A 16,351-nucleotide genomic window follows, 5' to 3' on the forward strand; every position below is an offset into this window, starting at 1 on the left:
CTGCAGCACAGGGGAAAGCGCCTGCAGCCGACAGAGGCTGGTTTGGTTTTCTGCTTCTGTTTGTTGCTGCTGCCCTAGCTATTGCTGTTTGTTGGCCTCGTTATGCGTCCGTGGCAGTCACCGTAATCATTGTGGGTGCTTGCTTGTATGAACTAAAAGAGGCAGTCTCAAGAAAAAAATATTATTGATAAATAACACAGAGACTAGAAATTTTCCGTTCCCCTGAAGCTGCTGAATAGAGCTTTAGGACTAACTAGCAAAAAAGATAACAGGATGTAAAGGTATGCACAAAGGAGGATAAACGTAGCTGGAACCAGTGGAGAAACAGATAAAGGACTACAGAGGGGTTTTTTGCAAGTTACATAACAAAAAACAAGAGTACACGCCCAAAGAAAAAGTTCAAAGAAAGATCCCCTGTAATATTGAAGCATGCAGTGAATATGACCACCAGACACCCCTTTAGATGACCTACAGGACCAAAAAAGACTTCCAATAGAAGGCGAATGCGTGCCAATTGGTTCTAGGAAAGTGCCGTCTGTGTATTAGTTAGCACATTGTAATGAATGTGTATGTTCAGGATGGAATAAATACCCTGTTGTGAACTTTCACCACGCACATCAGACTAAAGGAGACACTCTTCTGTGTGTCCGACGCTGATAAAGAATGGCTGCTTTCTAATGCTTCAAATGAAAAAGTTTATTATAGACCTAATATCCTAATGTCCTAAGATCAATATCCTACCCCCTCCCCAAGTCTCTACAACTACATGCTTTCCCTCCCACAGCTCCCACTCTGCCAGTCTTGATGTAACGAGGAGACGGCCAGAAGAGACCAGGCGAGGCCCTTCTCAGCATCCCGGATTTCAGTTCAGAGGGGCCATGGAGGATCCGCATCACATCAGATCACGGGGGGGCGGTGCTGGTTGTCCCCTGCGGCCATGGCTTCATCTCCCCTCGGCGGCCGCTGTCCCAGCCCGTTCCTCTGCAAGTCCTCCACCTCTCTCCGGGGACGCTGGCGGGGCACAGGGCTCGGTGCCCTGTCCCCATCGGCGAGTCTTCGGCGCCGGCCACCTCCAGGAGCCGCATCCTCCTGCTCCTCCTGCTGCCGCCGCTGCCGCCACCGCACCACGAAGGGATGGAGGCGGCGGGGGCGACGCGAGGCCATCCTGGCACGGACGTCCAGCCCCTGCAGCAGGCGGATGGACCCAATGGGCCCTTGGCAGATGGGGCAGGTGGCAGCGGCGTCGGGGGCGGCCTGGGGCTGGATGCAGGCGTGGCAGAACACATGTCCGCATGGCTCCACGGCAGCAGCGGGGCTCCGCAGGAAATCCACGCAGATGTGGCACACCCTGACGGCTCGCGGCGCTGATGGCTCTTGCCTGACCTCTGCCATTGGTGCTCCCGGGCTTGGCTCCTCTCAGCTGCTGGCAGGACTCGGAGCCTTGGCTGCCACTTGTGGCACTCAGAGGCTCCTCAACGTCCGGTGGGACTCAGAGGCCTCTCGGTCACTGGCAGCACTGTGAGGCTCCTCGGTCGCTGGCAGCACTTGGAGGCTCCTCGGTCGCTGACAGCACGCAGAAGATCCTCAGGCACTGGCAGCACAGAGGCTCCTCAGACCCTGGCAGCACTCGGAAGCTCCTCGGCTGCTCGTGGGTCACAGCCTGAGTGCTCTGCCTCTGCCCAGCGCTGGTGGTTATAGTTGTGGTGTCATAGTGATCATGAGTGGTGACATCACAGGGCTCGCAGGGACACACCCAGGAGCTCCTCCATCCATGGACACAGGTCCTGTGGCACAAAGCCCACCTGGCAGAGGCCTGCACACCTCCGTGTTTGCCCAGCTCCCTTCCAGGCGGTCCCTGCTGGGGCGGGGCTGTGCCAGTCACACCCACCAGGACCTGCAGAGGAGCTGCTCTGCAGGGCTGCTGCTTTCCATGGCGTGTCCTGGGGCTGCGCCTCCCCAGGGGGAGGACTGCTCGGCCCTTGCTTGAACTTCAGGAGGTTCCATCAGCCCGTTTCTCCAGCTTGTGGAGGTCCCTGAGGCTGCAGCATCATTTCCGGGTGTCAGCCATTCTATAGAAAACTGGGACTAATTTTCTTGGTTTGGTTTCTAAACTTTGTATTTAATTTTACATTTCATATTTTTGATATCTCAAAAGCAGTGGAAATCCAGGGAATGAGGGGTTGGGGACCTCCTATTTCTATACTTTGCAAAACTCAGTGTTTCATGTCTAACTGATCTTTTGGGGCAGCCAGTGGAAGACTGATGAAATCTGGGAGCCTCCCCAAGGACTGTGTCCTTGCAGAAGCACTGCTTCTGGAATTACAGCGCATGCCGTGCTCTCTCTTAATTGAGAGAATAAAGTCAGAGGGATGGGGAAAAGCTTTCTATTTCTGTTCCTCAGGAGGCTTAGGGAGCAGATTTCTCTTCACTGGTGGAGAGTCCATGGAGCAGTAAAGGAGGCCAGGAGGAATCAGTCAGTCAACACCCCAGGAAGAGAAGGAATAACGCCACACACCCCATACCAGGGCAGTGGCTGTAGACCCAGCCCTGCTGGGTGGGCTCCATTCTTTGACAAAGGCTGTATGTGAAGCAGGAGCTCAAAAGTCACATGAAGATCGGAGAGCAGAAGGCCATTGCTGCTACATTTCTGTTGCAGTGCCCAGCCAAAAAGCTGCAGAAATGGGGCTCTTGGGTGCTTAATGCTGCCACCTCCCTATTTCTCCCTAGAGAAGGACTTAGACTGCAGGATTAATGAGACACAGCAATCATTCTGCTATTGAAAATGTGAGTATAAAACCTTTGAAGGGCAGAAAATCTGCCAGAGCTGTAAATCCTGATCCTGAGTTCCAGGGAAATATAGACAATATAACTATTATTAGTTATGTAGGCTATATAACTTAGACCAAAGTTACAAAGTGCTTATAGAACTTAAGTTATAAGATATCAACATAACCTGATATATCTATATAACCTGGTATCAATATAATCTAAATAATTACTTTTTATATATTTAAATAACATGATACCTACACAACCTGAATTATAGCTTTTTATACCTATATAATCTGAATCATAACTTATACCTGATACCTAATATCATACCTAATAACCTGATATAAATAACTTTTTATACAATGTAATGGCTAGTATATGGTTAACGAGTTGCTTAATGCTGACTAGATGAAAAAAAGAAAAAAAAAAGTCGATAGGTGGATAGCTTTAGAAATAGATAAGTATAGAACAAATGAAAAATAAATAAATAAACAAACACCTGCTCTATAGACATCGGTCTATGGGGATTTATTTCCAGCCTATCTTTCGACCATCATGTGCAGCCACTTTTCTAAGAACCTTAAAGCTTGTTTTGGTAATCAATTTCTCTTTTGAAGGATTCTGTAAAAATCACTTATGTCAATAAATCTGTTAAAACAGAGAGTGAAAGTCGGTGCCAAGTTTTAGAGAAAGAAAGGAGAAATGAACAGCCCATGGTAAGCACCAGTCCCAAGTACTGGAGACTGCTGAGGCTATAGACACACAAAAACAGGTCACAACACACTCTATGCTTGCCTTAAACCTGGACAAGAATAAAATCACTAGAGATATTTTCCGCTGCCCAGCCCCGCTGTTTTCTGCCGCTGCTTTGGGTTTTATGCTGCACTTTAACCGCGCACCTCACGTCCCCGCAGACCCTGCGGCCCCTGCCGCTAGATTTTGCTACTCTTTGTTTGCCCCTCTGGGCGTGCCCACCTCCGCCATTGCAGCCACTGCTGCAAGAAGGAAAGGGAAAGGGAAAGGGAAAGGGAAAGGGAAAGGGAAAGGGAAAGGGAAAGGGAAAGGGAAAGGGAAAGGGAAAGGGAAAGGGAAAGGGAAGGGAAAGGCCCTTTTCTCCCCCTGCCCCTCACCAGAGCCGCCATCACCGTGTGGGGGCGGCCGAGCCCGCGCCACAGCGCCCCCTGCAGGCGCGGGGCAAGCACCGCACCCCTGCCCGTGCGGCCGTGAGCGGAACTGCAGCGGAGGGGAAAGTGCCGGCGGCGAGAGAGGCGGGGGTCGGTGTTCCTGTGGGGACTGTGTTCATTTGGGGTTTGTGTTCCTGTGGGGTTTGTGTTCCTGTGGGGTCGGTGTTCATTTGGGGTTTTGTTCCTGTGGGGTTTGTGTTCATTTGGGGTTTGTGTTCCTGTGGGGTCGGTGTTCCTGTGGGGTTTGTGTTCATTTGGGGTCTGTGTTCCTGTGGGGTCTGTGTGTTCCTGTGGGGTCTGTGTGTTCCTGTGGGGTTTGTGTGTTCCTGTGGGGTTTGTGTTCCTGTGGGGTTTGTGTTCATTTGGGGTTTGTGTTCATTTGGGGTCTGTGTGTTCCTGTGGGGTTTGTGTTCATTTGGGGTCTGTGTTCATTTGGGGTCTGTGTGTTCCTGTGGGGTTTGTGTTCATTTGGGGTCTGTGTTCATTTGGGGTCTGTGTGTTCCTGTGGGGTTTGTGTTCCCTTGGGGTTTGTGTTCATTTGGGGTCTGTGTTCCTGTGGGGTTTGTGTTCCTGTGGGGTTTTGTTAATTTGGGGTTTGTGTGCCCTTGGGGTTTGTGTTCCCTTGGGGTTTGTGTTCATTTGGGGTTTGTGTTCCATTTGGGGTTTGTGTTCCTGTGGGGTTTCTGTTCACTTGGGGTTTGTGTTCCATTTGGGGTTTGTGTGCCCTTGGGGTTTGTGTTCCCTTGGGGTTTGTGTTCATTTGGGGTTTGTGTTCCATTTGGGGTTTGTGTTCCTGTGGGGTTTCTGTTCACTTGGGGTTTGTGTTCCATTTGGGGTTTGTGTTCATTTGGGGTTTGTGTTCCATTTGGGGTTTGTGTTCATTTGGGGTTTGTGTTCATTTTGGTTTGTGTTCATTTGGGGTTTGTGTTCGTTTGGGGGTTTGTGTTCATTTGGGTTTGTGTGCCCTTGGGGTTTGTGTTCTCTTTGGGGTTTGTGTTCATTTGGGGTTTGTGTTCATTTGGGGTTTGTGTTGGTTGTGGTTTGTGTTTATTTGGGGTTTGTGTTCGCTTGGGGTTTGTGTTGGTTGTGGTTTGTGTTCCCTTGGGGTTTGTGTTTTTTGGGGTTTGTGTTCAGTTTGGGGTTTGTGTTTGTTTGGGGTTTGTGTTCATTTGGGGTTTGTGTTCAGTTTGGGGTTTGTGTTCCCTTGGGGTTTGTGTTTTTTGGGGTTTGTGTTCAGTTTGGGGTTTGTGTTTGTTTGGGGTTTGTGTTCTCTTTGGTGCTGCTGCTAGTGGTGTTTGTTTGCCTTGTTTTTTATATATTTGTATTAGTAAAGAACTGTTATTCCTGTTCTGATATATTTGCCTGAAAGCCCTGTAATTTCAAAGTTATAATAACTTGGAGGGTTCCCACCTTCCGTGGCAGACATGTGTCTTTTAAACCACGACAACGTGGAACGGTGATTTGGGAAGACAAACAGCATCACTCCACACATCCCCATCTTCCTCCTTCTTCCACCCAGCTTTTTATGCTGAGCATGATGCCATAAGGTCTGGAATATCCAGTTGGGGTCACCTGTCCTGGGTGTGTCCCCTCCCAACCTCCCACGCGCTCCCAGCCTTCTTCCCAGCGCAGCCATACAAAGGGCAGGGAAGGCTTTGGCTCTGGGAAAGTTCTGTTCAGCAATTACAAAAAATTTTCTAGATTAGCAACCCCGTGTTCAGCACAAATTCAAAACACATTCATGCCAGCCGCTGCCTGGAAGAAAATTAACTCTATCCCAGCCAAAACAAACACACCTATATAACCTGAAATTTTATTCAAGTTGGTGATAAAACAGAAATACATTAATATTTTTTATCAATTTTAATCCTCTGACTTTTATTTGGAATACAGTACTAGTTACTGATATTCTGCCACATGAAAGGGAATTTTCAATTTTCCCTTCATAGATTTTAAAGCATCTGTAGAATCTCCCAACACTGACAATCTCCCCCATCTTACTAGAATTAGGTAGGATTTCTTCTTTTTCTCATGCTCATCCTGATTATATTAAGGTTTATTGCTTCATTCACAGCCATTTTTAATTCATATATTTTAAGCCTAAAGCAGGATTTTTCAACTCCCAAGACACTGAAAACCATAATTTGATTAAGCAGCCATTTTTGATATGAATAAATCAGAAGCAAAAGGAAGTGCATGCCCAACCTTCCCGTATCCTGACTTCTGAGTCTGGACCACATGTGCATGTCAGGAATGAGCCCAGGCACCACTGCTCCTGCCTGTGCCATAAGCACCCCAAGGCTCTTACACTGACACACAATGAACGAGGGTGTTGATAAAGTGAACTGAGAAAGTGTTTTGCAGCTCTTAGGGCACTCCTCTGGCTCTGGGAAACTGCAGATCTGGAACTTGACCTACCACTTACAGGCAGATGCTCTTAGATGCTCATGGCCATGCTCAGCAGATGGCCACTTCTCCCACTTGGACCTCTGGTTTACCTACCTGAGCATGGGATCTTCTCCCAGAGCTCAGAGAGAGGAGTCCTTCCCCGGTGAGACCGTGGGGTCCCTGCCACAGGAGGCAGTTCTCTGTGCACTTCTCCAGTGGGGCTCCAAGCTCACGAGCAGCAGTCCTGCCACAGCTGCTGCGGCGTGGGTCACTCTTCCACGGGCTGCAGTCCTCCAAGCACCGGCTGCTCCAGCCTGGAAGCAAAGGCCCTCTGTCCACTGGGGCTCCCACTGGATCACAGCCTCCTGCAGGCATCCCCCCACTCCGGCATGAGCACCTCCCCACGGGCTGGGGGTGGATCTCTGCATCCCCCACGGGCTGGGGGTGGATCTCTGCATCCCCCACGGGCTGGGGGTGGATCTCTGCATCTCCCATGGGCTACAGATGGATCTCTGCATCTCCCATGGATCCCCACGGGCTGGGGGTGGATCTCTGCATCCCCCACGGGCTGGGGGTGGATCTCTGCATCCCCCAGGGGCTGGGGGTGGATCTCTGCATCTCCCATGGGCTACAGATGGATCTCTGCATCCTCTATGGATCCCCACGGGCTGTGGGTGGATCTCTGCATCTCCCACGGGCTGTGGGTGGATCTCTGCATCCCCCGTGGATCCCATGGGCTGTGGGTGGATCTCTGCATGCTCTGTGGATCCCCAGGAGCTGTGGGTGGATCTCTGCATGCCCTGTGGATCTCTGCATCCCTCGTGGATCCCATGGGCTGTGGGTGGATCTCTGCATGCCCTGTGGATCCCCAGGAGCTGTGGGTGGATCTCTGCATGCCCTGTGGATCTCTGCATCCCCCGTGGATCCCATGGGCTGTGGCTGGATCTCTGCATGCCCTGTGGATCTCTGCATCCCCCATGGATCCCCATGGGCTGTGGGTGGATCTCTGCATGCCCTGTGGATCTCTGCATCCCCCATGGATCCCCACGGGCTGGGGGTGGATCTCTGCATCCCCCATGGATCCCCATGGGCTGTGGGTGGATCTCTGCATGCCCTGTGGATCTCTGCATCCCCCGTGGATCCCCAGGGGCTGCAGGGGCACAGCTGTCTCACCGTGCTCTCACCATGGCTGCAGAGGAATCTCGGCTCTGGCCCCTGGAGCACCTCCTGCTTCTCCTTCCCCACTGACCTCGGTGTCTCCACATTGTTTCCATCACATGTTCTCACCTTCTCCTCTTCTCTGGCTAGAAAAAGCTGTGTCCCCCTTTGTTTTGATTTTCTTCTGAAATCTGTTACCACAGAGGTGTTGCCAACCCCTCTCATTGTCCCAGCCTTGGCCAGCAGCATGTCCATCCTCAGAGCCATCCAGGACTGGCCCTGCCAGACATGGTGGAAGTTTCCAGCAGCTTCTCACAGAAGCCACCTCTGTGGCCCCCCTGGCTACCAAAAACCAGGCTGTGCAAAAGCAACACACTGCTGAACTGCAGAATTAGGTCCACAGCACAGGCAGCCACGAGTCCTAAGGGGAAGGAGTTCAGTTTGCTTTCTGTCACAACTGAACTTCAGACTCTGAGGCTTCCTGGTGAAAACAGCCTTCAGCTGTACCTTGGTGGCTTCAGCAGCAGTTTTGGCTCACTTGCCAGAGCTCAGCATCCTGTACTTGACTGACATAAATCTTACACGTATTCTGCCCCGTTGCCTGTGAAGATTCACCTCCTCAGGGAGACCAGGGTGTTACCAAACCCATGAAAGTACACAGACAGTCTGGTGATTGCTGCTACTGCCACTACGACTGCATGGCCAGAGCCTCCTCCCACCAGCGAAGAGTCTGTTTGCACCTGTCTAGAAGCAGCTCATTTTCTGGTCAGACTTTCAGAGACATCTCTTCAGGCTTCCCCCTTCCTGTTCCACCTACCCAAAGGATATGAAAAAAGATCACAGAAACGTGCCATCAAATGGAGCAAAACAACTTCTGGACATCAGGACAGGGAGATCTCTGCTCAGAGACCATTAGTTGTGGGCAAAAAAGCACTCAGTGTAGGCTACAAGAGAGAGACAACTGCGTGCCTGGGGACACTGGGGCAAGGAGGCTGGCATCAGTGTGAAGTGCACTTGTGAAGGCCATGGGGTGTCAGAATAAAGAGAAAATACAACAGTGTGTGTCCACAGGGGTGAGAGGGAGAGGAAAGAAAACAAGCAGACAACTCCAAAGTGCTGTCTGGTGAAATGTGTGGAGTTCCAGAGGACAACGAAGCTTTGCAGAGGTAGGGACAGCATATTTTACCTGCTCAAGCATCCTCCTGAGGTCAGTCTTGAATTTATTACTTTGTATTCTCTTCTTTCTGGGTTGCAACTCCGCACTGCAGATATTCCAGGCTCTTCTCTGAGTCATGACAGCTGTTCCCGTCCTGTAATGGCCTGCTGGGCCTTCAGAGAGGAACTTATGTGAGCTGGTGCCACGTGAACATTAGAAGGGTGTCAGAAACAACACGTCTGGGAGAGTGACTGGGCCAGGAGTGATCAGTGCTAAGCTACTTCTTCTCCTCTGTGAAAAATGCGTATTTTATGATTGGCTTTTCGCAAATATTAAATTGAATACTATATGTATTATGTTATATTGATTAGAAGTGCTGTATTAACATTTTAATAGTATGGTATATGTAGTTTTGTAGTTAAAATAGAGCCTATGTATGTGGGTGTTTTTTTTTACTAGCTCAAGCAAGAGATGAGATAATGAAGAAACTCTTCACACAGAAATGACAATGATGGGGGCCCATAAAGAATTACTGCCTCCTTATCGGAAAAGACAAACATTCTTCCACCTTCTCTCCGTCTGTATGGAACCACCAGAATTAAGGGGAAGAAGTTGACAAAAACCAGAAAAGTTCTTAATTTGCAAGGAATTTATGCATCATGTATGAGATGTATGAATATGCAACAGGCTACTGCTTTTAAAGATTATTCCTTTGTTCACAAGGCATGCTTATTGGGCTTAAGTGCCCGAGAGCATCCGGACGTCCGCAACTCTTTGCTTTTTATTGTCTTGTAATTGTCCTAACTCTAAATTTTCATTACTCTAATTGTATTACTATTTTTATAACTATTTTATTATTATTAAACTTTTAAACTTTTAAAAACCAAGTGATTGGCGTTTATAACATCCTCCAAGAAACACCGTTATAAACGCCAATCACTTGTTTCAAAAATTTAGAAAAGTTTAATAAAAATAAAATAGTTATAAAAATAATACAAATGTAGTAATAAAGGTTACACAATTAGAGTTAGGACAATTAATGAGACAATAACAGCAAAGAGTTACAGCCCGGGCTGGGTACCCCTCTCTGGACAAAAGTGAGCCAGGAAAAGGGGGACCCCGTTAAAAGAAAATTTACTCCTTAAGAAGGGTAATCTGTTGCATATACAAAACACTTTATGAATATGCATATATTTTATTTAAAACAAGAAATCCATCTGGTACGTGTCAAAAATTTTCTATAATCCCTAGGCGCCTTCCAGTCTAAGTCCAGCTTGAAAAAGTTCGTTTCCGTTGATAAGGAAAACCATAAACTCCTCTCCTCTGGAAAATTTATGGGTTTCTGTAATTGTTATCTCTGTGCAAAGAATTTTTTTTAAATTATCTTCTCCTTTTCTTGAGCTAATTAAAAGAATACACACATAATTTCTATTTTAACTGCTAAAGCTTACAAAACTACATTTACTATATTATTAAAATGTTAATACAACTTAACTTTCCAACCTAGCATAATACATATAGTAAATATCTGCGTAGAGCCATATAATATGCATTTTTCACAATCACCAAGGGGGGCAGTGCCAGGAAAGAAGAGGCACCGGGGCTGGGGTGGTGGGGAGAGGGGGACGGGACAAGAAGCACGGAGAAGCGGGGACAAGAGGCACCGAGCAGGGGACCCACCCGGGAACAAGAGGCAGCGTGGGACGGGCGAGACTGGGTGAGACACCGGGGCTCATGGCGGAGGAGCGAGGAGGCACCGTGAGGGGGCTGTGGGTAAGGAAGGGGGCTCAACAGGGAGGGTGCGAGCCCCGCGGAGCCAGCGGGGCCGAGCGGCAGCTCCGCGGCCGCGCCCCGGCGGTGCCGCGGGGCGGGCCGGAGCTGAGGCGGCGCCAGGGCGGCGCTCGCGCTTCTGGTAGCGACGGCCGCGATGGCGGCGCGGCCGCCGCTGCCCGACTCGGTGCTGGTGCAGGTCTTGGCGCTGCTGCCGCTGCGGGACCGGCTTCGAGCGGCCAGGTAGGGTCTCCCCGGGCGGGACCGGCCGCCTGCCGGTTCCCCGCCCCGGCGCTGACGGCCGATGGCCTCCCCGCAGGGTCTGCCGGCGGTGGCAGCAGCTGGCGCGGGACCGAGCGGTCTGGACGCATGTGGATTTGAGCCCTCACCGGGTACGGGCCGGGGAGAGAGTTCCGCTGGGGGCAGGAGGGATGGGGGGAGGCGAGATCACCCCACTGTGCACAGAGGCTGACTGGGGGCTCAGGGATAGCTGAGGGGAACGGGGGGGACCGCGAGATCACCCCACTGTGCACAGAGGCTGACTGGGGGCTCAGGGATAGCTGAGGGGAACGGGGGGGACCGCGAGATCACCCCACTGTGCACAGAGGCTGACTGGGGGCTCAGGGATAGCTGAGGGGAACGGGGGGGACCGCCCCACCCCATCCCTGGAACCGGGCCCTTTGCCCCGCAGATCAGCCGCCGCACGCTGTGGCACCTGGTGCGCCACCGCCTCCCCGACAGCCTGTGCACCCTGCGGATGCGGGGCGCGCCGCGCTCCGGCCGCAAGCAGCGGCTCCTCTCCCCGGCACTGCTGGCTGCCCTTCGGAAGCGCTGCCCCCAGCTCCATCGGCTGTGCCTGACCGAGACTGACCTCCGCCATGTCCCGTACGAGAGCATGCCCGCCTCTGTCACCACACTGGAGCTGAGCCTTTGCGACATCCCCGATGCCTGGTTCTGCGTTTCCCCTTCGGTGCCACCACCACAGGTACAACACCTCGCTATCCACAGCATTCCCACCTTTTCTGACCATCATCTTCTTGACATTTCCTCACAGAGCCACTTGAAGACGCTGAGCCTTTGTGGCACCTACCGTGTCACCGATATGGGGATCCAAGCAGCAGCTCCACACCTGGAAGAGCTTGAACACCTGATTCTACGGCACTGCATCATTGGTGATGCTGCCATGGTATTCATCGGGCGCCACATGAAGCGGCTCCGCTACCTGGAAATCAGCAATGCCTACTTCCTGACAAACAGGGGGCTGGTTGCTATTGTGACACTGGAGCACCTGGAGACCCTGTGCCTTGACCTCTATGATTTGGTCTCCCTTGGTACTGTTATCGCTTTGTTGCAAGTGCTGCCTCGTCTGAACCACCTCAAATTAGGTGGAACTTGCTTTGAAGATGAACTCCTCGGTAAAATTCAGGAGAATTTTCCACATTGCACCATATCTCACAGTCTGTGACAGCCTGAAGTGCTATTCTTCCTTAGTACACCTGAAGTGCTCCTTTTTTTTTTTTTTTTTTGAAAAGCCTGTTTTCCTGTAGCTTTGGGACAGAATTGCCACTGGCCTTAAAATATTACAGTTTTTTCACATAAATATGTTACAGAGCTTGTCACGTAAATAAGGTTTTTAACAAGCTTTTGGTAGGATTCCCTCCTCCTCGTTTTCCATGGATCAGAGGAATAGGAAAGCTGGGAAGCACACCCCGCCTTTGGGAACCCCACTGACCAAAAAGTGGGGTGATGACAAGTTTAAGCTCTGTCTTCCCCTCTTTCTCCACTGCCGAGGGTTAGGCAGCAGCTTAATGAGTGCAGAATTCAAGGAGTGAAGTGGAGCACCCTTCTGTCACAGAAAAAACAGACCTGGCAGCCAAACCCTCACAATTACCAATTCCTTCTCCTTTCCTTCAAATTCAGATCTTCAAGTCACTTGTCAGACTGGTCATGAGGATTCCTGAACACCTGATCCCAAGAGCCAGACATCCTCTTTGCCCCAGCCATTGCTGGGGCTGCTGTTACCTCTGGGTTTTGCTGGTAACATCCACGTTTTCTTATCACCTTTTATTGTCTGTGTTCACATCCTCTTCTTCCCCCACCCCCCAGTATCCTAACACCAGATAACCACCTAAATGTTATGTTGTTATTTTTAATTTTTAGTCAGTATTTTTGAGCAAATATTGTATTTATTTTAAAAAACTTGCAAGCTTTTAACTTTCATTTGAATCCTTGTTTTTAGGACTTGTTTTTTTTTTAATTTTTAACCCGCTTTAGCATCTCTCCTGCCCCTTAGGCCAGCCTTCCTTGTGACAAGCGAGTGGGACAACTAATGCCTCAGTTGAGCCTTTTCTGCCCTGTTTTCATCCCAAACACCCCCTGCCCTCCATTCGGCTGCAGCACATGCAATAATCCTTTGGGTTTCAGACGGTCCTGGATGGCAGTGACCCTCCCTGTGGTGAAATCCTCATTGCTGTCAGGCAGCCTTTGTGCCCTTGCCTCTTTTTTGTTCCTAAACCCGCTCTCAGGGTAGCTTCAGGGCAAATATCCAAAGGTAAGACGTTCCAGCTCTGCTTTGGAAAGCATCCCAAGGCTGCTGACTTAGTAACTACCACTCTGTTTACCCCAGACAGGGAGATTAACACTGGTGGAATCAGCCTTATTAAAACCTCCAGCATTCCCTGTTCCAGCACTCTCTGGGATGGGGAGGGACAGTACAACAGGAAAAGGGAAAATCAAAAACAGTAAAAATCCATCAGTCAGTCAAGGCACAGTGAGAGGCAGCAAGAACCTCAATGTTCTCCTGATTTTTGCAGCAGGATTTTTGCAATCCTGATGGCACAACAACAGAATTTAATATCCTCACAGTCACAACATGCCAGTTTTCCATTCACTTACTGCTAAACAGGGAACAGCAATTACAAATTGATATGGCGCAAAGTGGAGTGTTTTAGATTTGGAAACAGGAGGGGAGCTGTAAATATTGGATTACTATGGGCAAATTAGGGGAATAAACAACTGAAAGGTCTTTAATGAGCAGTTCTGGTTCTGCTCAGCCTCCCCACATACCTGCTTGAAGCTCTTTGGAGGGCTGTTCTTGACCCTTATTTCTTCTGATTTCCAAATTCAAGGAGTTTCTACTCAGTTCATCTCCATTTCATCTTTTGCTGACTTGAGCGTTTCTTCCTCCAGCCCCACCTTCTCGGTGTCCATATACATCACACATCATTACATCAAAGCCCAAATGTTTTAAAAAATACATAATAAATGTCCAACAGAGACAGCTAAACCTTCAGCAAAGCTAGGACACGGAACTGGTCTAGGCATCCTGAGAGGAGCAGCAGTCCACAGCCCTCAAAGTGAATAGAAAACCCAGAAAAACCACAAAATCTGGGGTTGTCAGTCATTGCAGCGAATGACCAAGCTGCTCCTTTGCTTCTTCACACACCAGCTTACACACACGTACCACGATTTCATACATGTATATATTTAATAATCATACCCAGGTGTTTTATCAGATCCAAATCCATTTTATTTTCTCAGCCAAGTGCATCTGCTTGTGCCTTCTGTTTGGCTCCTGACTCCGAGAGCCTGAAGGATGCCGATGGTACACAGAGCTGAGGAGGAAAGTGCTGACAGCAGGGTGCACTGGCAGTTCTGGTCCGCAACAGCTCTCTCAGCTGGCACTTTTGTGAGCTACATTTTTGCCCGTGGTTTTCAAGTTTGTAGCTGGACTCCATGAGATGGAAAAAATTTATTAGCACAGAGGAGTTCGTTTTGAGTGTGGTGCAAATAGGAGTTTGTTCTTGGAAGGGGAAGGTCAGTGAAATCTTTCTGTCCTGGCTCAGATTATTTGAGAGCAGTGACGTTTTTAACTTGGAGCTGCATTTTGGGTGGTTTAGAGCTAGAAAAGGTGCATTTCCTTCTTTTGCAAGTACACACCGCCATCGTGTGGTGTGCTTTGTGAGCACTGACAGTGCCCAGGGAAAAGTCACGCCCTTTCTCTCCTGCCACTATTGTGTGGGAGCAGTTGGTGCAGGGGTTCCGCTGGGGATCCTGAATGTTCGAGACTGAAAGAATGTCATCCTGCATATAGCTGGGAAGGAAGACGAATCATCTCACTGTTGGCTGGGCAGTTTATAGGCTGCAAAAGAAAAGCAAATTCCAGCACGGCCTCTTTCTCCTCTAGAACCTTTTGCAAGGGACCAAGTGCTGAACGTTCTTAGTTTTGTAACTGGACTCTGTGAAACTGCAAGGGGAAAGGGAAGGCCAGTGCTCACCTTTTGTTTTAGGACCTACAGTAGGAGAACCCTTGCTGGACATGTTAAGTTTTGAAGCTGGGTTTTGGAGATTGAAAGAATGTGATGGTACATGCAGCTGAGCAGGAAAACTCATGACTCCAGAGTGTGGTTGCTTTTCACAGGATGTAAGTTAAATGTTGAGACAGCACAGTGCTGGTCTGCACGTTCCCCTTGCCTCTTGTGAGCCACGCCAAACACACTGGTGCAATATTGTAGTTTTCTTCTCAGCTTTCTACCACAGTATTTGCTGAATCTCTGAGTCTAAAGCTAAAAGGAATTGTTTCAACATAAGGTTCTCATAACTGGGAACCGGTGCCAGCACAGATAGGGTTCACTGACCTTCTCCCTTACAGCAGATAACCAGAATTTGGAAGGCAATCGTGACAGTCACTCTCCTCTTGGAGCCTTTAACTTTGCACACAACCATGGTGCTCTGCAGGTTAATTCTCAGCCTTAAGCAGCATCACACACTTGCATTCTGAAATGTCAATTCACTGTGGTGCAGAACAGTGTATCTGCACAGAAGCAGACCAGAATATTGCATTTCTGGAGCTGCAAATCAAATTTCCAGCATGGGCTCCTGGATGGCAGTTACAGTTAATTTCCACAGGAAGGAAAGCGCAGAGGCCCAATACTTAGGGTGCAGGTCAGAGGTGACCCAGAGGTGACCCCTGGGAGGAAAGGTCCAGGCACACCCATCTGACCCAGCAGCTTTCGTCTGGGAGAAATCCTTGGATGTACAGGGGCATGCAGAATTTCTGCCATGGACTCCCAGATGAGAATGCCAGTGCATTTCCATGGCAAGGAAAGCACATAGCCCCAGTGTTTCAGGAGCACTTGAAAGGCGGCCAAGGGGAGGCCAGTGCCAGCCAGACTTGTCTGTCCTGGCAGCTTTCATGTGGGAGTAATCCTTGAATATATTGAATTTTAGAGATGCAATCCAAATTTTGGCCAGGGCTCCTGGGGGAAAAAAAAAAATTTTCTTCTCCATAGGAAGGAAAGTTCACAGCCCCAGCATTTCAGGTACAGATGAGAGGCAGCCCAGGGGAAGTCAAGGCCACTGGGATCCATATGTCCTGGCAACTTCTGTCTGGGAGCAATTCTTGGTACTAAAAAGTACTACAAACAGATTACAGCATAGCACAAACCAGTGCAGGATATCAAGGTACCTATATTAAAGCTAGCAAAAGAAATAGTACTGGTTAGTAGTCAAATGTAAGTGACCACTGAAAAATTGATAACATACAGAGATTCCTTTCACTTAAGCTTCAGGGGAGTAGTTGTGAAGCAGGCAGCCCTGCCCGTGGGAAAATCTCTACACATTTCCAAGTATAGAAAAATTCTCCTTTGTCAAAGTTGGTGTAGCTTTTATAAAGTGAGGTCAGAAATCCAGCTTTATCTTCTAGATGCCAGACCAGTCTTAACCCCACAGCACCAAAATAACTCAATACACGACAGCTTGTCCTGTTTGAGTTATCTGACCAGTTAACAACAGATAAGCTCTTGTGTGGGGCAAGATGTGCTGCTACAGAGGTGGAATCCCACTTTCTGCCCTGGGTGCCTGGCTGTGAAGGATGGCCCTTTTCCATAGGAAGGAAAGCCTGCTGCCCCAGTGTCTGTGGGGC

The 16,351-nt window shown here is 49.4% G+C and overlaps 1 protein-coding gene and 1 long non-coding RNA gene across 5 annotated transcripts; one reads left to right on the plus strand and one right to left on the minus strand.

Annotated features, from left to right (window-relative positions):
* Window positions 1–2,350: 2,350 nt before the first annotated feature.
* On the minus strand, window positions 2,351–11,433 carry LOC137480223 (uncharacterized). Of its 3 annotated transcripts, XR_011002747.1 has the most exons (3): window positions 11,300–11,428; window positions 8,689–8,825; window positions 2,351–2,734 (listed from the first exon to the last, which is right to left on the minus strand). It is a non-coding gene; the product is annotated as an uncharacterized lncRNA (long non-coding RNA). The 3 variants fall into 3 exon arrangements; XR_011002746.1 differs by lacking the exon at window positions 2,351–2,734 and having other exon boundaries at window positions 8,683–8,822; window positions 11,300–11,433; XR_011002745.1 differs by lacking the exon at window positions 2,351–2,734 and having other exon boundaries at window positions 8,683–8,825.
* Window positions 10,529–13,458, plus strand: LOC137480219 (F-box/LRR-repeat protein 12-like). 2 transcript variants are annotated; one of them, XM_068201265.1, is made up of 4 exons: window positions 10,529–10,671; window positions 10,748–10,820; window positions 11,120–11,843; window positions 12,349–13,458. In XM_068201265.1, exons 1-4 carry the CDS (start codon window positions 10,586–10,588, stop codon window positions 12,387–12,389), a joined length of 924 nt encoding a protein of 307 aa, XP_068057366.1. In that variant the 5' UTR covers window positions 10,529–10,585; the 3' UTR covers window positions 12,390–13,458. The 2 variants fall into 2 exon arrangements, with proteins under 2 accessions (XP_068057366.1, XP_068057365.1); XM_068201264.1 differs by having other exon boundaries at window positions 11,120–13,458.
* Window positions 13,459–16,351: the final 2,893 nt, after the last annotated feature.

Source organism: Anomalospiza imberbis, chromosome 10 (assembly GCF_031753505.1).
Source record: "Anomalospiza imberbis isolate Cuckoo-Finch-1a 21T00152 chromosome 10, ASM3175350v1, whole genome shotgun sequence".
Lineage (NCBI taxonomy): Eukaryota > Metazoa > Chordata > Aves > Passeriformes > Viduidae > Anomalospiza > Anomalospiza imberbis.